Source organism: Danio aesculapii, chromosome 6 (assembly GCF_903798145.1).
Source record: "Danio aesculapii chromosome 6, fDanAes4.1, whole genome shotgun sequence".
Lineage (NCBI taxonomy): Eukaryota > Metazoa > Chordata > Actinopteri > Cypriniformes > Danionidae > Danio > Danio aesculapii.
This window is the reverse complement of record NC_079440.1, coordinates 424,905-446,805: the sequence shown is the minus strand read 5'-3', so window position 1 is coordinate 446,805 and position 21,901 is coordinate 424,905. Positions and strand designations below refer to the sequence as shown.

The following is a 21,901-nucleotide window of genomic DNA, read 5'->3' as shown; positions in this document are numbered from 1 at the left end:
GCACAGATCATCCCTTGCCCCCAAACATCCGTCCCCCTCACTTTTAGAGGCAGACCATTTAGAAACAGGTAATTAATAATTATATGAAGATATGATCTCATTCAGTCGTCCCCCCACTTTTAAAATGTCCGCTACGCCCCTGAGCATCTTTTACAGCGCAGCTAGTAAAATCTCTCAGTTTAGTCTGCTGTGTTTGCTCAGACTGTAGGCCAGTGGACGGTGCTGACATTATTAACTCTTTGTGGCCTTTTCCATCTCCACAAATGTAGAGTTGTTGAGTGTGTGCCTAATTCTAGAGCATTCTTGATCTGAAACTGTATGGTGAAGCTGTCTGCCTATATCGATATATAAAGAAGCAGCTGAAGCACCTGAGCTGATGAATATTATCATTATAAGCATTACTCGGATGACCAGATCTCTTGGTGTACGCCTGTGTGACACTCTAATCGTTCCCTGATGTGTTCACATATTCCTGATTTATTTATTTTGATTTGTTTACTTTTGTCTTTATATTTGATCTTCTTTCATGTATGCTATCTTTTGTTAATTATAGTGTATTTAGCTGTGCAATAAATATGCATTAATTTGTATTCAACTAACATAATATTCGTGCAAATGACATGTTTTATGTGTCCTGTTACTAATATTAATTAAAAACAACAACAACAACAACAAATAGATCACACCGATGTTTTGTGAACAGCTCAGTTCCGGCGGAAGTGGAGCAGAGGAAGGGGAAAAGGTAACACTTCCGGAAACATTTTTCTCCAGGCTAGCGAGAGATGCTAGCATTGTTTTTATGAGCATCAGTCGGATTATTACCGGATTAAACCGACGGAGGAGTGAAGAAACGAAGGTTTAAGACACCGAGGAGCTGCAGTGACCGGCGGCACGGTGTGTGTGTGTTGTGTGCGCTCGCGGTCTCTCATTATAAACACACACAACCACAGCACTGAACACAGACTGAGCTGAAGCCGCTGTGTGGTCATCACCACTGTATGATGAAGAGCTGACGGTGACCGCGAACAGCAGCGTCCCCCGGTACCGGTAAACCCTCCGTCATGTCGGTGTTCAGCGAGTTCGTGTCGCCGCCCGAGTGCCCGGTGTTCGAGCCCAGCTGGCAGGACTTCAGCGACCCGTTCAGCTTCATCCACAAGATCCGGGAGATCGCCGAGAACACCGGCATCTGCAAGATCAGACCGCCACAGGTAACAATAACACACACAATATAGATCATAACACAAGATCAGACCGACACTGTACAACAATAACACACACAATATAGATCATAACACAAGATCAGACCGACACTGTACAACAATAACACACACAATATAGATCATAACACAAGATCAGACCGACACTGTACAACAATAACACACACAATATAGATCATAACACAAGATCAGACCGCCACAGGTAACAATAACACACACAATATAGATCATAACACAAGATCAGACCGACACTGTACAACAATAACACAGACAATATATATCATAACACAAGATCAGATCGACACTGTACGACAATAACACAGATAATATATATCATAACACAAGATCAGACAGACACTGTACAACAATAACACACACAATATAGATCATAACACGAGATCAGACCGACACTGTACAACAATAACACACACAATATAGACCATAACACAAGATCAGACCGCCACAGGTAACAATAACACACAATATAGACCATAACACAAGACCAGACCGACACTGTACAACAATAACACAGACAATATATATCATAACACAAGATCAGACCGACACTGTACAACAATAACACACACAATATAGATCATAACACAAGATCAGACCGACACTGTACAACAATAACACACACAATATAGATCATAACACAAGATCAGACCGACACTGTACAACAATAACACACACAATATAGATCATAACACGAGATCAGACTGACACTGTACAACAATAACACACACAATATAGATCATAACACGAGATCAGACCGACACTGTACAACAATAACACACACAATATATATCATAACACAAGATCAGACCGCCACTGTACAACAATAACACACACAATATAGATCAGATCACAAGATCAGACCGACACTGTACAACAATAACACACACAATATAGATCATAACACGAGATCAGACCGACACTGTACAACAATAACACACACAATATAGATCATAACACGAGATCAGACCGACACTGTACAACAATAACACACACAATATAGATCATAACACAAGATCAGACCGCCACAGGTAACAATAACACACACAATATAGATCATAACACAAGATCAGACCGACACTGTACAACAATAACACAGACAATATATATCATAACACAAGATCAGATCGACACTGTACGACAATAACACAGATAATATATATCATAACACAAGATCAGACAGACACTGTACAACAATAACACACACAATATAGATCATAACACGAGATCAGACCGACACTGTACAACAATAACACACACAATATAGACCATAACACAAGATCAGACCGCCACAGGTAACAATAACACACAATATAGACCATAACACAAGACCAGACCGACACTGTACAACAATAACACAGACAATATATATCATAACACAAGATCAGACCGACACTGTACAACAATAACACACACAATATAGATCATAACACAAGATCAGACCGACACTGTACAACAATAACACACACAATATAGATCATAACACGAGATCAGACCGACACTGTACAACAATAACACACACAATATAGATCATAACACGAGATCAGACCGACACTGTACAACAATAACACACACAATATAGATCATAACACGAGATCAGACCGACACTGTACAACAATAACACACACAATATATATCATAACACAAGATCAGACCGCCACTGTACAACAATAACACACACAATATAGATCAGATCACAAGATCAGACCGACACTGTACAACAATAACACACACAATATAGATCATAACACGAGATCAGACCGACACTGTACAACAATAACACACACAATATAGATCATAACACGAGATCAGACCGACACTGTACAACAATAACACACACAATATAGATCATAACACGAGATCAGACCGACACTGTACAACAATAACACACACAATATGTATCATAACACAAGATCAGACAGACACTGTACAACAATAACACACACAATATAGATCATAACACAAGATCAGACCGACACTGTACAACAATAACACACACAATATATATCATAACACAAGATCAGACCGACACTGTACAACAATAACACACACAATATAGATCATAACACGAGATCAGACCGACACTGTACAACAATAACACACGCAATATATATCATAACACGAGATCAGACCGACACTGTACAACAATAACACACGCAATATATATCATAACACAAGATCAGACCGACACTGTACAACAATAACACACACAATATAGATCAGATCACGAGATCAGACCGACACTGTACAACAATAACACACACAATATAGATCATAACACGAGATCAGACCGACACTGTACAACAATAACACACACAATATAGATCATAACACGAGATCAGACCGACACTGTACAACAATAACACACACAATATAGATCATAACACAAGATCAGACCGCCACAGGTAACAATAACACACACAATATAGATCATAACACAAGATCAGACCGACACTGTACAACAATAACACAGACAATATATATCATAACACAAGATAAGATCGACACTGTACGACAATAACACAGATAATATATATCATAACACAAGATCAGACAGACACTGTACAACAATAACACACACAATATAGATCATAACACGAGATCAGACCGACACTGTACAACAATAACACACACAATATAGACCATAACACAAGATCAGACCGCCACAGGTAACAATAACACACAATATAGACCATAACACAAGACCAGACCGACACTGTACAACAATAACACAGACAATATATATCATAACACAAGATCAGACCGACACTGTACAACAATAACACACACAATATAGATCATAACACAAGATCAGACCGACACTGTACAACAATAACACACACAATATAGATCATAACACGAGATCAGACCGACACTGTACAACAATAACACACACAATATAGATCATAACACGAGATCAGACCGACACTGTACAACAATAACACACACAATATAGATCATAACACGAGATCAGACCGACACTGTACAACAATAACACACACAATATATATCATAACACAAGATCAGACCGCCACTGTACAACAATAACACACACAATATAGATCAGATCACAAGATCAGACCGACACTGTACAACAATAACACACACAATATAGATCATAACACGAGATCAGAACGACACTGTACAACAATAACACACACAATATAGATCATAACACGAGATCAGACCGACACTGTACAACAATAACACACACAATATAGATCATAACACGAGATCAGACCGACACTGTACAACAATAACACACACAATATGTATCATAACACAAGATCAGACAGACACTGTACAACAATAACACACACAATATAGATCATAACACAAGATCAGACCGACACTGTACAACAATAACACACACAATATATATCATAACACAAGATCAGACCGACACTGTACAACAATAACACACACAATATAGATCATAACACGAGATCAGACCGACACTGTACAACAATAACACACACAATATATATCATAACACGAGATCAGACCGACACTGTACAACAATAACACACGCAATATATATCATAACACAAGATCAGACCGACACTGTACAACAATAACACACACAATATAGATCATAACACGAGATCAGACCGCCACTGTACAACAATAACACACACAATATATATCATAACACAAGATCAGACCGCCACTGTACAACAATAACACACACAATATAGATCAGATCACAAGATCAGACCGACACTGTACAACAACAACACACTAAACATATATCATAACACAAGATCAGACCGACACTGTACAACAACAACACACTAAACATAGATCATAACACGAGATCAGACCGACACTGTACAACAATAATACACACAATATAGATCATAACACGAGATCAGACCGACACTGTACAACAACAACACACACAATATAGATCATAACACAAGATCAGATCGACACTGTACAACAACACACACAATATAGATCATAACACAAGACCAGACCGACACTGTACAACAATAACACACACAATATAGATCATAACACAAGATCAGACCGACACTGTACAACAATAACACACACAATATAGATCATAACACAAGATCAGATCGACACTGTACAACAATAACACACACACAATATAGATCATAACACAAGATCAGATCGACACTGTACAACAATAACACACACAATATAGATCATAACACAAGATCAGACCGACACTGTACAACAATAACACACACAATATAGATCATAACACAAGATCAGATCGACACTGTACAACAATAACACACACAATATAGATCATAACACAAGATCAGACCGACACTGTACAACAATAACACACACAATATAGATCATAACACAAGATCAGATCGACACTGTACAACAATAACACACACAATATAGATCATAACACAAGATCAGACCGACACTGTACAACAATAACACACACAATATAGATCATAACACAAGATCAGACCGACATTGTACAACAATAACACACACAATATAGATCATAACACAAGATCAGACCGACACTGTACAACAATAACACACACAATATAGATCATAACACAAGATCAGACCGACACTGTACAACAATAACACACACAATATAGATCAAACACAAGATCAGACCGACACTGTACAACAATAACACACTGAACATACATCATAACACAAGATCAGACCGCCACAGGTAACAATAACACACACAATATAGATCATAACACAAGATCAGACCGACACTGTACAACAATAACACACACAATATAGATCAAACAAAAGATCAGATCGACACTGTACAACAATAACACACACAATATAGATCATAACACAAGATCAGACCGACACTGTACAACAATAACACACACAATATAGATCAACACAGAAGATCAGACCGACACTGTACAACAATAACACAGACAATATAGATCATAACACAAGATCAGACCGACACTGTACGACAATAACACAGACAATATATATCATAACACAAGATCAGATCGACACTGTACGACAATAACACAGACAATATATATCATAACACAAGATCAGACAGACACTGTACAACAATAACACACACAATATAGATCAAACACAAGATCAGACCGACACTGTACAACAATAACACACACAATATAGATCATAACACAAGATCAGATCGACACTGTACAACAATAACACACACAATATAGATCATAACACGAGATCAGACCGACACTGTACAACAATAACACACACAATATAGATCATAACACAAGATCAGACCGACACTGTACAACAATAACACACACAATATAGATCATAACACGAGATCAGACCGACACTGTACAACAATAACACACACAATATAGACCATAACACAAGATCAGACCGACACTGTACGACAATAACACAGACAATATATATCATAACACAAGATCAGATCGACACTGTACAACAATAACACAGACAATATATATCATAACACAAGATCAGACAGACACTGTACAACAATAACACACACAATATAGATCAAACACAAGATCAGACCGACACTGTACAACAATAAAAGATGTCAGATGTGTTTGACTCTACTGATAAGTGTGTGTGTCTGCGTGCGTGCGTGCGTGTGTGTGTGTGTTGCAGGGTTGGCAGCCTCCATTCGCCTGTGATGTGCGCAGTTTCCGCTTCACTCCTCGAATCCAGCGACTCAATGAGTTGGAGGTCAGTTCAGATGAGCGTGTGTGTGTGTGTGTGTGTGTGTGTGTGTGTGTGCGCGTGCGTGTGTGTGTGTGTGTGTTTGTGTGCACTGCTGGACTGATGTATATGTGTTTCCAGGCCCTGACCAGAGTGAAGCTGAACTTCCTGGATCAGTTGTCCAGGTTCTGGGAGCTGCAGGGCTGCCGGCTGCGCATCCCTCATGTGGAGAGACGAGTGCTGGACCTCTACCTGCTCAGCAAGGTGACACACACACACACACACTCAGAGAACACACACAGTAATGCAGCTTTGATGTGTTCCTGTCTGACTCTTCTGTGTGTGTGCAGCTGGTGTCTGCGGAGGGAGGGTTCGAGCTGGTCTGTAAGGAGAAGCGCTGGCCCAAGATCAGCAGCCGCATGGGTTTCCCCTCCGGCAGAGCTGTGGGTTCACTACTGAGACAGCACCACGAGCGTATCCTCTACCCGTATGAGCTCTTCCAGTCCGGAGCATCACTGACCGTGAGTGTGTGTTCAACTTGTGAAGTTTTGGATATTTTCTGCTAAGAAATCTTATGAAATGCACCACACATTCTCTATTGGAGACAGGTCAGGACTGCAGGCAGGCCAGTACAGTACCTGTCTCCAGGATCTTCAGCTGGAGCTTCACAGGACTGCAGCAGCTTCATTGCACTATTTGATGCTTTTCTACAGCAGAGATCCTCTCTCTCTCCTGTATTGCAGAAGCCTGTCCTGCTGAATAATGTGGAGCATCCCTCTTCAGTAGATTCCTTTAATTGGGCTCACCTGGGAAACTAAGTGTTTAATGCTTCTGTGTGTGTGTGTGTGTGTGTGTGTGTGTGTGTGTGTAGGGTGTGTACCCTGACTCCGCTGACTCTGACTCTGTGGATGAGGGCATTGGAGCAGCAGATGAGGAGGCTGTGGATGAGGAAGAGGAGAAGGAGAGGAGGTCGGAGCGCCGGTCCCCACGCCACCGCCTGAAGGATGAGGTGTGTGTCTGTGTGTGTTCTGAGGTTTGTGTAGTCAGTCCTCCACAGTTCTGCTGCTGCACACAGCCCCTCAGTGTCCTGTGTTGTGTTCAGTCATCAGTATGTTTGTGTAGTGGTGTGTGTTGTTCTTCATCTCACCTGATACAGCTGATATTAAACAGGCTTCTGCTTTAACTAATCACCTTCCCCTTGTGCTGGATGTGTGTGTCTCAGAGAGAAAACACAGAGCCCAGAGGAGTGCCGGTGCTGGACGTCATCTCTGCAGGTGTGTGTTCATCACCACACTGACACACACAACATCAGCTAAACACAGTTAAAGTGTGTGTGTGTATATATGTGTGTGTGTGTGTGTGTGTGTGTGTGTGTGTGTGTGTGTGTGTGTGTGTGTGTGTGTGTGCAGATGACGAGGCGTTCCTCCGTAAGCAGAAGCACCTGAAGGCTCAGGCGTTTGCTCTGAAGATGCGTCCGCGTAAAGAAGTGCTGGAGGTCAATTACGTGAGTATGAGCTGCGTGATGGGTGTGTGTGTGAGTTCCTGAGCCTCACACACACAGCAGTATAGACGAATAGTGGAGTATTGATTATCCTGATGATCCAGCTGCTCCAGTCAATCAGTGTGTTCAGCATCATCATCACGATCTGCCAGTGTGTGTAGTTACTCTTGAGTACCTGTGTGTGTGTGTTGTGCAGATCGACCTGTACATGTGTATGGCATGTGGGCGGGGCGATGAGGAGGACCGCCTCCTGCTGTGTGACGGCTGTGATGACAGCTGCCACACCTTCTGCCTGATCCCGCCGCTGCAGGACATCCCCCGCGGAGACTGGCGCTGCCCCAAGTGTGTGGCTGAGGTGCGCACATGCACACACACGCAGCTTATACACACACAGCCACACATACTCGCACTGACACTGTGTCCTCCAGGAGTGCAGTAAGCCCCGTGAGGCGTTCGGGTTCCAGCAGGCGGTGCGCGAGTACACACTCCAGAGCTTCGGGGAGATGGCGGACCACTTCAAGTCTGACTACTTCAACATGCCGGTCCATGTAAGACACACACACACACACACACACTGATGAGCAGACTGCTCTCTGAACATGTTCTAAGTGTGTATTCTGTGTGTGTGTGTTGAGATGGTGCCGACGGAGCTGGTGGAGAAAGAGTTCTGGCGTCTGGTCAGCAGTATTGACGAGGATGTTATCGTGGAGTACGGCGCTGACATCAGCTCTAAAGATGTGGGCAGTGGGTTCCCCGTGCGGGACGGCAGGAGGAAGCTGATCGGGGATGAGGAGGTGACTGACACACACACCACCTATAGCTGCAGCACAGTACAGTGTGTGTGTGTGTGTGTGTGTGTGTGTGTGTGTGTGTGTGTGTGTGTGTGTGTGTGTGTGTGTGTGCGTGTGTGTGCGCGTGTGTGCGCGTGTGTGCGTGTGTGCGTGTGTGTTTCTGTGTGACATCTCTGCTGTGTGTGTGCAGGAGTACGCAGCGTCAGGCTGGAACCTGAACAACCTGCCGGTGCTGGAGCAGTGTGTGCTGACACACACCAGCGGGGACATCAGTGGGATGAAGGTGCCCTGGCTGTATGTGGGCATGTGCTTCTCCTCCTTCTGCTGGCACATCGAGGACCACTGGAGCTCCTCCATCAACTACCTGCACTGGTGAGACCAGTGCCTGTGTGTGTGTGTGTGTGTGTGTGTGTGTGCGTGCGTGCGTGCGTGCGTGCGTGCGTGCGTGCGTGCGTGCGTGCGTGCGTGCGTGCGTGCGTGCGTGCGTGCGTGCGTGCGTGCGTGCGTGCGTGCGTGCGTGCGTGCGTGCGTGCGTGCGTGCGTGCGTGCGTGCGTGCGTGCGTGCGTGCGTGCGTGCGTGCGTGCGTGCGTGCGTGCGTGCGTGCGTGCGTGCGTGCGTGCGTGCGTGCGTGCGTGCGTGCGTGCGTGCGTGCGCGAGTTGTTCAGTGTGCCGCTGGTCTGTGGTGTGGTGCGGGTGTCCAGCTTTCTGACAGTTGTTTTTGTGGTTGACTGTGATCAGGGGTGAACCCAAGACCTGGTACGGCGTCCCGGCCCGCGCTGCTGAGCAGCTGGAGTGTGTGATGAAGAAGGTGGCCCCGGAGCTGTTTGACTCCCAGCCGGACCTCCTGCACCAGCTGGTCACACTCATGAACCCCAACGTGCTGATGGAGCACGGCGTCCCGGTACACTATCATCCATCGTCCTTTATCAGAGATCAGACAGACATAGGGATCAGACAGACTCTGAGATCAGTCGGACTCAGAGATTGGTCAGACTCCGAGATCAGACAGACTTAGATATCAGAGAGGAATCAGACAGACTCGGAGATCAGACAGACTCAGAGATCAGGCAGACTCGGAGATCAGGCAGACTCGGAGATCAGACAGACTCAGAGATCAGAAAGATCAGTCGGACTCAGAGATCGGTCAGACTCAGAGATCAGACAGACTTAGATATCAGACAGACTCAGAGATCGCTCAGACTCGGAGATCGCTCAGACTCGGAGATCGCTCAATCTCGGAGATCGCTCAGACTCGGAGATCGCTCAGACTCAGAGATCAGACAGACTCAGATCGGTCAGACTCAGAGATCAGACAGACTCAGAGATCGGTCAGACTCAGAGATCAGACAAACTCAGAGACCGGTCAGACTCAGAGATCGGTCAGACTTAGAGATCAGACAAGGATCAGACAGACTCAGAGACCAGACAGACTCAGGGATCAGACAGACTCAGAGATCGGTCAGACTCAGAGATCGGTCAGACTCAGAGATCGGTCAGACTCAGAGATCAGACAGACTCAGAAATCAGTCAGACTCAGAGATCGGTCAGACTCAGAGATCGGTTAGACTCAGAGATCGGTTAGACTTAGAGATCAGACAGACTCAGAGATCGGTCAGACTTGGAGATCAGTCAGGCTGATTGAGTGTTTTCTGACCTTCTCAAATCATCCTGCAGGTGTACCGGACCAATCAGTGCGCAGGGGAGTTCGTCATCACCTTCCCCAGAGCCTATCACAGTGGCTTCAACCAAGGCTACAACTTCGCTGAGGCCGTCAACTTCTGCACCGCCGACTGGGTACGTGTATGTGTGTGTGTGTGTGTGTCTGTGTGTGTGTGTGTGTGTGTGTGTGTGTATGTTTGTATTGATGATCTTGATTTTGTGTGTGCAGCTTCCCATCGGTAGGCAGTGTGTGTCGCACTACCGGCGTCTGCAGCGCTACTGTGTGTTCTCGCATGAGGAGCTGGTCTGTAAGATGGCGGCAGACCCTGAGGGTCTGGATGTGGAGCTGGCGGCAGCTGCGGTGCGGGAGCTGGAGGAGCTGCTGGAGGAGGAGACGCGGCTGAGGAGCGCCCTGGAGGAGACGGTCAGGGGAACACACACACACACACGCACAGATACACAGACACAAACACACACAGCTTGACTTTGTAACTCCTCCTCCTGTCCAGCAGGGGGTGCTCTCCTCAGTGCAGGAGGTGTTCGAGCTGCTGCCGGATGACGAGCGTCAGTGCTGGAGCTGTAAGACCACCTGCTTCCTGTCGGCGGTGACCTGCAGCTGCAGCCCAGAGCGGCTGGTGTGTCTGCGTCATGTGGGGGAGCTCTGCAGCTGCCCACCCACCAGCAAGTGCCTGCGGTACACACCCCAAACCATCACTACTGTACCCCTGTGTGCGGGTACGCACATGCTAACCCGTGTGTGTGTGTGTGTGTGTGTGTCCAGCTTCAGGTACGCTCAGGAGGAGTTTCCCGCCATGCTGTACGGGGTGAAGACTCGTGCTCAGTCCTATGACACCTGGTCCCGCAGGGTGACGGAGGCGCTAGCGGCGGACAGCAGGAACAAGAGAGGTCAGCCTGGTGCTAATGCTGTATGCTGCTGTCCTGTAGCCGCTCCTGTGCTGAACACTGTACGCTGTGCTCTGTGTTTTGGACAGATGTGATCGAGCTGAAGGTGCTTCTGGAGGACGCAGAGGACCGCAGGTACCCGGAGAACAGCCTCCTGCGCAGCCTCAGGGACACACTGAAGGAGGCCGAGACCTGCTCCTCTGTAGCACAGCTGCTGCTCACACACACACACCGACACAGGTCAGACCCAACACACACACACAGCGGATACACACACACACACACTGTGCAGTAGACTGCTGATGTGTGACATGATGACATCATGAGGCATTGAGCTCTAGTGTGTGTGTTTCAGAAGGGAGCGTGCGGAGAGCGGCACACAGAAGGCTCGCAGTAAGCTGACGGTGGAGGAGCTGAAGGTGTTCGTGGAGCAGCTCTATAGACTGCCCTGCGTCATCAGCCAGGCTCGACAGGTCAAGGTGAGGGCTCAACACACACACACACACACACACACACACTCTCACTCACTTGCACACTCACACACTCCCCCTGCCCCCTGTGCTGCTGCAGGATCTGCTGGAGAGTGTGCTGTTGTTCCACGAGCGTGCGCAGGCTGCTCTGGCGGACCTGACGCCGGACTCCGGGAAGCTGCAGGCGCTGCTGGACCTGGGCTCGGGGCTGGACGTGGAGCTGCCGGAGCTGCCTCGGCTGCAGCAGGAGCTGACCCAGGCTCGCTGGCTGGATGAGGTGCGTGTGACGCTGGCGGAGCCGCAGAGGGTTACGCTGGAGCTGATGAAGCGCCTCATCGACTCGGGTGTAGGTCTGGCGCCGCACCCTGCCGTAGAGAAGGCCATGGCGGAGCTGCAGGAGCTGCTGACAGTGTCCGAGCACTGGGAGGAGCGCGCCAGAGCCTGTCTGCAGGCCCGGTCAGTGTCTGGGTCATCATCTGGGTCAGCATCAGGGTCAGTCTGTGTGCTGACAGACTCCTCTGCTTCTCTCCACAGGCCGAGACACAACCTGCTGACGCTGGAGAGCATCGTCTCCGAGGCCAAGAACATCCCGGCACACCTGCCCAATGTGCTGACGCTCAGAGACGCCCTGCACCGCGCCAAAGAGTGGAGCGCCAGGGTAGAGGCCATACAGGTGAGGGTCAGGGGGGGGGGGGGGTGTGTGTTCCCCAACACTGACCAGCCTGTGCTTGAGCATGCTGGGATTCTGATCAGTTTACTGTCATACTGTAAGGGTGCTTTCACACCTGAGTTCGGTTAGACTGTACCAGTGTTCATTTGCCTCTTTGGTGCAGTTGGTTTGGGCAGGTCTGAAAGAGGTGACAGAGGTGGCCTCCTAACCAACCTTGAACCGACCCAGATGCGAAACATTAACTGATTAACTCCAGTGTGTGTTCACCTCGATCAACAGAACGGCAGTAACTACGCCTACCTGGAGCAGCTGGAGGGTCTGCTGGCGAGGGGCCGCTCTATTCCGGTGCGGCTGGAGGCTCTGCCCCAGGTGGAGTCTCAGGTGGGCTCAGCCAGAGCCTGGAGAGAGAGGACCGCCCGCACCTTCCTGAAGAAGAACTCCACATACACACTGCTGCAGGTGAGGACACACACATTGCCCACACCTTCCTCTAGATCAACACCTAACACACACACACACTTAAGGTCCTCTACTATTGTGCAGGTGCTGAGTCCCCGTGTGGACGTGGGTGTGTACGGCAGCAGTAAGAGCAAGCGTCGGCGTGTGAAGGAGCTGCTGGAGAAGGAGCGAGGGCTGGATCTGGAGGCGGTGTGTGAGCTGCAGGAGTGTGTGGAGGACGCGCGGGACCCTGCCGCCGTGGTGGCCGCCTTCAAGGCTCGCGAGCAGCAGGAGGTGCAGGCCGTGCACTCGCTGCGGTCCGCCAACCTGGCCAAGATGGCGCTGGTGGAGCGGGTGGAGGAGGTGAAGTTCTGCCTGTGCCGCCGCTCCGCTTCCGGCTTCATGCTGCAGTGTGAGCTCTGCAAGGACTGGTTCCACGGCGCCTGCGTGCCTCTGCCAAAAGCCGGATCCCAGAAGAAGCTGGCGTCCGGCTGGCAGAGCGGCAGCAAGGAGAGCAAGTTCCTGTGCCCGCTGTGTCAGCGCTCGCGCCGCCCGCGGCTGGAGACCATCCTGTCCTTGCTGGTGTCCCTGCAGAAGCTGCCGGTGCGGCTGCCGGAGGGGGAGGCGCTGCAGTGCCTGACGGAGCGGGCCATGGGCTGGCAGGACCGCGCCCGACAAGCCCTGGCCACAGAGGAGCTCTCCTCCGCCCTCGCCAAGCTCTCGGTGCTCAGCCAACGCATGGTGGAGCTAGCGGCCCGCGAGAAGACCGAGAAGATCATCAACGCCGAGCTGCAGAAGGCCGCCGCTAACCCCGACCTGCAGGTACCTGATCATATCAGAGTAACAGAACACCTCTGCTCACAAGAGCTGCGATATATGCTGGAGATAAAGCACATCAGCGGGGTGTTCTCTCAGAGTAAAGCCACACAGGGTTATCAGCAGCACTGCTGTAGCAGACTGAGGGGTTATTCTGAGAAAACAACCGTACACTACAGCCTGTAATAATCTATGGTATAACACACGTCCACTGTTTATAAGAGCTGTAATATAATAGTGTCGAGTGTGTGTTGAGGCTAACAGTGTCGAGTGTGTGTTGAGGCTAACAGTGTCGAGTGTGTGTTGAGGCTAACAGTGTGTGTTGAGGCTAACAGTGTCGAGTGTGTGTTGAGGCTAACAGTGTGTGCTGAGGCTAACAGTGTCGAGTGTGTGCTGATTCAGGGCCACATCCAGACGTTCCAGCAGTCGGGCTTCAGCAGAGCGGCGTCTCCTCGGCCCTCGCTGGACTATGATGACGAGGAGACGGACTCAGACGAGGACATCCGAGAGACGTACGGCTACGACAGCAAGGTATACACACACACACACTCTCTCCTGTCCTCTTCATCTGTCCTGCAGCATGGCCTATGATTTACTGAAATGTGTTAGATTTCTTCATGTGTTTAAAGTGCTGAAGAGTGTGTGTGTGTGTGTGTGTGTGTGTGTGTGTGTGTGTGTGTGTGTCTGCGTGTGTCTGCGTGTGTGTGTGTGTATCAGGACACAGGCGAGGTGAAGCCGTACCTGTTCTGTGATGAGGAGATCCCAGTGAAGTCTGAGGAGGTGGTCAGTCACATGTGGCCCACCACACCCTCCTTCTGTGCGGAGCACGCCTACTCCTCCGCCTCCAAGAGCTGCCCGCAGAGTGAGTGCACACCTGTACACCTGAGTATGTGTAGAGTCACCTGTATATAGAGAGCCAATGCTGTCCTCAGAGTACAGACCAGTTTACCCATTACCCATTCACCTTCTCCTTCACCCTGAGTGTGAACACTTGAACACTGCTTCTCTTACTGTGATCTTGTTCTCTCGGTTAAATATCTTAACAGTGGCAGATTCAGGCATGGGCAGAATGGGTGATCGCCCAGGGCAGCATCTTGCTGGGGGCGGCATGGGGAGACTAAAATAAAGAGCCCCAGTAAAAGCTTTGAGATGAGATTTGCTTTAGTGTATAGAGCGCTTATCCCAGAATAAAGACCTTATAAAAACACTGACAGAAGCTAAATATATATTAATATCTGTTCTGTTTAGTAAGTAATGTGTAAATGCAACTAAAGCACAGGATAGCAGTCAGTAAACGGCTGTTAGTAACGCTAATCCTCCTAAATAAAGTGTGTGATTATAGACACTAGAGGTGTGACGCTGTTGATCAGCAGTGTTGATCATGTGGAGCTTTCTGCTTCGTCTCGGCACGACTGTTTACATACAGCACAAATGCAGGAACTTCAACATAGGGGTCAAAGGTCAAGTCTGAGCTCAAGATGCCTTCATGTAGAATTTAGTAAATGTCGTCACTAAAACATGTGAGTGCCAATTCTCCAGTGTCCTGTCTAGACATAGCTTAACTGGGGCAACAACAACAACTCTGCAGGACAGCGGCCCTCCAGGACTGAGTTTGGACACCCCTGATTAAGACCATTAATACAGTGGTTGCCTAGTAACATAAAGAACACAGTGCACTACCCTTCACTAATGACAACACAGTGCAGAGCCGTGCGCCTCTCCCTTCAGAGCTGACAGTGGGATCAGCTCTGGGTTTCCTCATGTCTTACTCTGAGCTGCCACTGCTGGATCATCATCCCAGAAGCTCAGGACTGAACCGTGTTACTCAGTGCTCGTATTGACGGAGCTAAACACCAGAAAGGACATTACCACTACACCACAGCTGCTGTCGACAGCACAATCACTGACGGCTCTGACACACACTGGACTAATCTGGCAAGACATTGAGTAACATTATCAGAATTAGCATGTGTTGTGGAGTATTCTGTAGCGGTTATTATAGGAGTCTGAGGTTCAGGAGATCTCTGATGGTGACGCATTAAAGTTTAACCCTCCCTTTCTCTGTGTGTGTGTGTGTCCTGTGCAGCGACGTCAGGCCAGAGGAAGCAGCCCCGTAAGTCGCCGCTGGTGCCGCGCAGCCTGGAGCCGCCGGTGCTGGAGCTGTCCGCCTCCGCTAAAGCCCAGCTGGAGGAGCTGATGATGGAGGGAGACCTGCTGGAGGTGTCTCTGGACGAGACGCAGCACATCTGGAGGATCCTGCAGGCCACGCAGCCGCCGTCAGAGGACCGCTTCCTGCAGGGGGTGGAGGTACTTAGGCTAGCATCCACACAGGCTGAGCGCTTCAAATGAGACGCTCTCGCCTACAGAGGGCACATCTCGTCTACTACAACCCTGACCACTGCTGCTAATGACATTTGAGGAAGAACCGCAATGTAGAGCACACTTGTAGGTGGCTCAGTGGTTAGCACTGTGGCCTCACAGCAAGAAGGTCTCTGGTTCGAGCCCCGGCTGGGTCAGTGTGTGTTTCTGTGTGGAGTTTGCATGTTCTCCCTGTGTTGGCGTGGGTTTCCTCCACAGTCCAAACACATGCGCTATAGGAGAATGGATCAACTAAACTGGGTGTGTGTGTGTTTATGAGTATGTATGGGTGTTTCCCACTACTGGGTTGCAACTGGAAGGCCATCCGCTGTGTAAAACACATGCTGGAATAGTTGACGGTTCATTCCACTGTGGTGACTCCTGATTAATAAAGGGTCTAAGCTGAAGGAGAATAAATGAATGAGTGAGTGTAGTGCACACTTGACTAGCGTAGTGCCCTTATAATACACCCTCTATAGGGTGTGTCCTCTGAATGAAGTGTGTGTGTGTGATCAGCGTGTGACCTCTGACCCCTGTGCAGGCGGAGGACGCCCCGCTGGAGCGCGCGCTGAAGCTGAAGGTGAAGGATCTGGAGAAGAAGAGGAAGAGGAAGCTGGAGCGGGCGGAACTGCTGCTGTCGGGGGCCGCGGGGGGCCGGAGCCGCGACCTGAAGAGGGCGCTGGAGCTCAAGCCCAAGAAGAAGAAGCTGAAGATGGGCCCCGAGAAGAGCCGCGAGCTCAAGCAGCTGGCCAAGCGCATCGCCAAGGAGGAGAAGGAGCGCAAGCGCAAGGAGAAAGACAAGGAGAAGGCCAAGGCGGAGCTGCCCCCCGGCCCCGGCCCCGACAGGAGCCGCCGCAAGGCCCTCGACATACCCTCCAAATATGAGTGGTCCGGGGCCGAGGACTCCAACGATGAGAACGCCGTCTGTGCGGCCCGCGACTGCCAGAGGCCCTGCAGGGACAAGGTCAGACACACACACTGTTTACACACTTTCAGTCCTGTGTGTGTTTCTTTCTGCTCTTTCACTGTGTGTGTGTGTGTGTGTGTGTGTGTCTGTCTCCTCCAGGTGGACTGGGTGCAGTGTGACGGCGGCTGTGACGAGTGGTTCCACCAGGTGTGTGTGGGTGTGACCTGTGAGATGGCGGAGACCGAGGACTACATCTGCTCCAGCTGCTCACACACACACACACACACCCCTGCGGCGGCGGCCGTAGAGACTGTGCTGATCAGCTCCAGTGTACCGTACAGCAGCGCACAGGACAACAGCTAACCACACACACACACACACACACACACACACACACACACACACACACACACTCTTGTATATATGGTTTATGAGGACTCTCTGTAGGTGTGATGTTTTATACTGTAAAGCTCCTCCCCCTGAGCCCCGCCCTCAGCACACCTGTGGATGATTGACAGATGCCCCATTAAATATGATGTGAGCTGAAGGTTTTGCATTATGAGGACGTCTGTGTGTGTCCTCGTAATCCGAAACACTCAGACAGCAGACATTAGTGTTTTTATTTCAGTCAACAACACAATAATGGAGAAATGTTAGGCCACACACACACACACACACTCCTGAATGCTATTTATTACACTGCTGATGAACTGTAGGGGGTTATTATGGGATGGCGGGGGGTCTGGTGTGCTGATCCAGCTCTGGATTGGCTGGTCCTCCTCTTCATCTGCTCTTCTCTCGCTCTCCTCATCATCTGCTGTTCTCCGTCTGATATTAAATGTTCTCCAGGATCTGTGTGTGTGTGCGTGCGTGCGTGCGTGCGCGTGCGTGCGTGTGCGTGCGCAGTGATGCTCTCTTCAGGGGAATGTTAGGTTCTGGTGTGTTTCTCTGATATTTCCCTCCTCAGACTCATGAGTCTCGTCATCTCTCCTGAATAACAGTAGATTATCTCCTCTACATTAATAACATCTGATCAGTGTATACAGATGATCTGCTGCTATACAGACGCTCTGGACATTAGTCTGACCTCCACACTGCTCTGCATTGTGGGATTGATTGAGTGAGTGGTTTCAGCGGAGGGCACAGGGGGGATTTCAGACACAGCCGTTGACTCTATAGTGTAAAAGTGTACAGCAGGGGTGTGTAAGTCAATTCTTGGAGGGCCAGAGCCCTGTAGAGTTTAGTTCCAGCCCTGCTTCAACACACCTGTCCTGAAGCACTCCATTAGTGTGATTAGGAGTGTTTGATTAGGGTTGGAGCTGTGGCGCTCCTGGAGCTGAGTTTGACCATGTGGTGTACGGTGTGTAGCTCCTCCAGCTCACACATGAACAGGATTACTGCTGTGTGTTATTATGATTATCATCTGTGTGTTATGCAGAATGAAGAATCAGCTATGACAAAAAATATATATAGTCATTAACAATAGTAGTATATATTTATATATATATATATATATATATATATATATATATATATATATATATATATATATATATATATTTACAGCTGAAGTCAATTATTCGCCCCCCTCTGATTTTATTTCTCTTTAATATTTCCCAAATGATGTTTCTCAGATTGAGGAAATGTTGACAGTATGTCTGATAATATTTGTTCTTCTGGAGAAAGTCTGATTTGTTTTATTTCAGCTAGAATAAAAGCAGTTTTAATTGTTTAAACACCATTTTAAGCTCAATATTATTAGCCCCTTTAAGATATATTTGTTTCTGATTGTCTCCAGAACAAACCACTGTTATACAATGACTTGCCTAATTACCCTAACTTTACCCTAATTACCCTAGTGAAGCCTTTAAATGTCACTGTAAGCTGTATACTAGTGTCTTGAAGAATATCTAGTCTAATATTATTTACTGTCATCATGACAAAGAGAAAATACATCAGTTATTAGAGATGAGTTATTAACACTATTATGATTAGAGATGTGCTGGGGAAATCTGCTCTCTGTAAAACTGAAATTGGGGAAAAATATAAACAGGGGGGCTAATAATTCTGACCTCAATTGTATATAGGCACAAACCATGTAGGCATAGACATATATAGAGCAGATCAGTGAGTTCCTTCAGCTCTGGAGTGTATAGAGGAACAGGAGAAACACTTCAGCTTCATGCTGGAACATGTGTGAATATCAGCTGTTGGACAGACATGCTCACACCAGTACACCACAGTACAGTACTACTGATAAACTAATGCAAATGCAGATATTGGGCTAAAAAACTGACCATTTAGAGCGTTTAAACACTGATAAAACAAGCAAAATAAAGCATAATAATGTACGTTATTAATCATCATTTGGTTCCTGAGGGAACAGCCTTCAATAGACTCTTCTGAACATCTCTCTAGATTCATTCAGCCATTATTACTAGAGCAGTTCTGATAATTAAATTAAAGCAATAAATAAGATAAATATTGATGTTTATTTGGTAAATGATAACTGTTTCCATATACAAGAGTGAGCTGATTATAGATGATGAGGAGGCTGATCTCTAAATAACTGGCTGATTTAATGAATGGGTCATTAATCTTCAATAGTGACAGTGCTTCATTAAATACTCCTCTTCATCCTGCATACAGCTGTCTTTCAGAGCTCTGCTGTATTACTTTACTGCTATAAATGATTATGAATGATCTCTAGCTTATCATCATGCGCTGCTGTATTAGAGACGGATTTTACACACCACCTCAGCCCATAACTCATCTCTATCTGAACCTGCAGCAGCAGCTGTGTTTGGGGGAACAGAACATCTGTGTGTGTTGATGAGTGGAGGAACGGTGAAATTAAACTATTATTGAGAATATAGACCACTGTAAACGATTAAATGAGTAAAACACTCAGCAATAATTCCCAAAATGACTGATATGAGCCAGCTGACTAATCTAAAATGATCGATTTACCACAGAAATGCGTTAAAAATGACTATTTTAATTATCGAAGGCTAAAAGATGCATAGGAGGAAGAAAAGAGCAGCCTTGACCAATATTAATGCTAATCTGCGAGTGGGGCTGTGTTGTAATTTCACAGCAGCATTAGCATTACTGTACAACGTTTGAGTAGCATTAATACAATTACGACCAAAACCAGAAAAGCTTCAGGATTTAAGAATAAAAGCAAACTCAGTGGAGTCAAATGCTTTATAGTAATCAAGAAGTAAAGAACTATGATCTGGGATCATCTCTGAGTGATCTAAAATATCAAGAACAAGTCTTATATTGTTTGAGGGAACTCTATCCTTCAATAACCCAGACTGACATTCATCTGTTATATCATCTAAACTGAGTCAATCATTCAGCGATAACTCCTGAAATGGCTGATCTGAGGACAGAAGACGATCACTGTACAGATGATAATGTTCAAGCAGTGTTTGAGGGATTATTAAACTCAGAGCTGATATAATCCATCATCATGACGACTAACTGATGTCCTGTTAATCCTGCAGGTGATGAAGAGCTCTTTATGATTATGAGTCATATTTACAGTCTCGTGTAGATGAACATTAGTCCCTAATCGAACATGTCGCCCTGAGCCGCTGCCTGTAGACGTGTTCTGGTGAGTTTGGTACTTCAGACAGCGAGCGGGACGGGGCGAGCGCGTCATGACGTCACACAGGCGTGCGTGCGTGCGTAGCGACGCTCCCCAGCATGCAGTGCGCGAGCGAAGATGGCGGAGGGCGGCGCGGCGGATGTGGAGACGCAGAGAGCGGAGATCGCGGCGCTGCTGAAGACGCCGCTGCGGAGGGCGGACACCTGGTGAGAGACTGAGACGCACACACGCCGGAGAACAGGGGCACCGGACGGCGGAACGGAGCAGTCTGAGCCGCTGTCCGGCACTCCCGAAGCTCGCACGGCGGATGTTGTCATGCGCTGCTGCCGTCACGTGTCCACTGACTTCCGGTGTGTCCCGCAGGTTTCTGGTGGACAGCCGCTGGTTCAAGCTGTGGAGGAAGTTTGTGGGCTTCGACAGCTGGGACAGGCAGCAGACGGGCCAGCAGAGCGCCTATCCGGGCCCGGTGGACAACAGCGGCCTGCTCTCAGGTGCACACTGACCCCAGATCAGCTGAGTGACCATACACTGACCCCAGATCAGCTAAATGAGCACTACATGATGATATGATGACCATACACTGATCCTATATCAGTTGAATGAACACACATTGACCCCAGATCAGCTGAGTGACCATACACTGACCCCGGATCAGCTGAATGAGCACTGCATGATGATATGATGACCATACACTGATCCTATATCAGCTGAATGAACACACACTGACCCCAGATCAGCTGAGTGAGCACTACATGATGATATAATGACCATACACTGACCCTAGATCAGCTGAATGAACACACACTGATCCCAGATCAGCTGAGTGACCATACACTGACCCCAGATCAGCTGAATGAGCACTACATGATGATATAATG

At 47.7% G+C, this 21,901-nt stretch overlaps 2 protein-coding genes across 3 annotated transcripts in view; both read left to right on the top strand.

Moving 5' to 3' along the window:
* Nucleotides 1–743: 743 nt before the first annotated feature.
* On the top strand, nt 744–18,258 carry kdm5a (lysine (K)-specific demethylase 5A). 2 transcript variants are annotated; one of them, XM_056459254.1, is made up of 27 exons: nt 744–1,208; nt 6,843–6,920; nt 7,035–7,157; nt 7,244–7,414; nt 7,765–7,902; nt 8,116–8,167; nt 8,303–8,397; nt 8,591–8,749; nt 8,823–8,942; nt 9,030–9,188; nt 9,376–9,557; nt 9,925–10,087; nt 10,861–10,980; nt 11,075–11,269; nt 11,358–11,539; nt 11,627–11,751; nt 11,838–11,988; nt 12,104–12,227; nt 12,319–12,674; nt 12,753–12,891; nt 13,168–13,347; nt 13,432–14,148; nt 14,545–14,673; nt 14,860–15,004; nt 16,229–16,449; nt 17,042–17,464; nt 17,567–18,258. In XM_056459254.1, exons 1-27 carry the CDS (start codon nt 1,062–1,064, stop codon nt 17,768–17,770), a joined length of 4,998 nt encoding a protein of 1,665 aa, XP_056315229.1. In that variant the 5' UTR covers nt 744–1,061; the 3' UTR covers nt 17,771–18,258. The 2 variants fall into 2 exon arrangements, with proteins under 2 accessions (XP_056315229.1, XP_056315228.1); XM_056459253.1 differs by having other exon boundaries at nt 11,355–11,539.
* Nucleotides 18,259–21,125: 2,867 nt separating this feature from the next.
* usp15 (ubiquitin specific peptidase 15) overlaps nt 21,126–21,901 on the top strand; it is a 10,557-nt gene continuing 9,781 nt past the window's right edge. The window contains exons 1-2 of the mRNA XM_056459220.1: nt 21,126–21,229; nt 21,387–21,516. Coding sequence (XP_056315195.1) covers nt 21,141–21,229; nt 21,387–21,516 — 219 coding nt within the window. The 5' untranslated portion in view covers nt 21,126–21,140. The remainder of the gene's footprint in view (nt 21,230–21,386; nt 21,517–21,901) is intronic.

Bases quoted from the DNA above. Each gene is read 5' to 3' on its own strand.
- kdm5a (XM_056459253.1), top strand. From the start codon at position 1,062: ATGTCGGTGTTCAGCGAGTTCGTGTCGCCGCCCGAGTGCCCGGTGTTC. The intron at 7,415-7,764 runs GTGAGTGTGTGT...GTGTGTGTGTAG, and splicing joins AGTCCGGAGCATCACTGACC to GGTGTGTACCCTGACTCCGC. The intron at 13,348-13,431 runs GTGAGGACACAC...ACTATTGTGCAG, and splicing joins CCACATACACACTGCTGCAG to GTGCTGAGTCCCCGTGTGGA.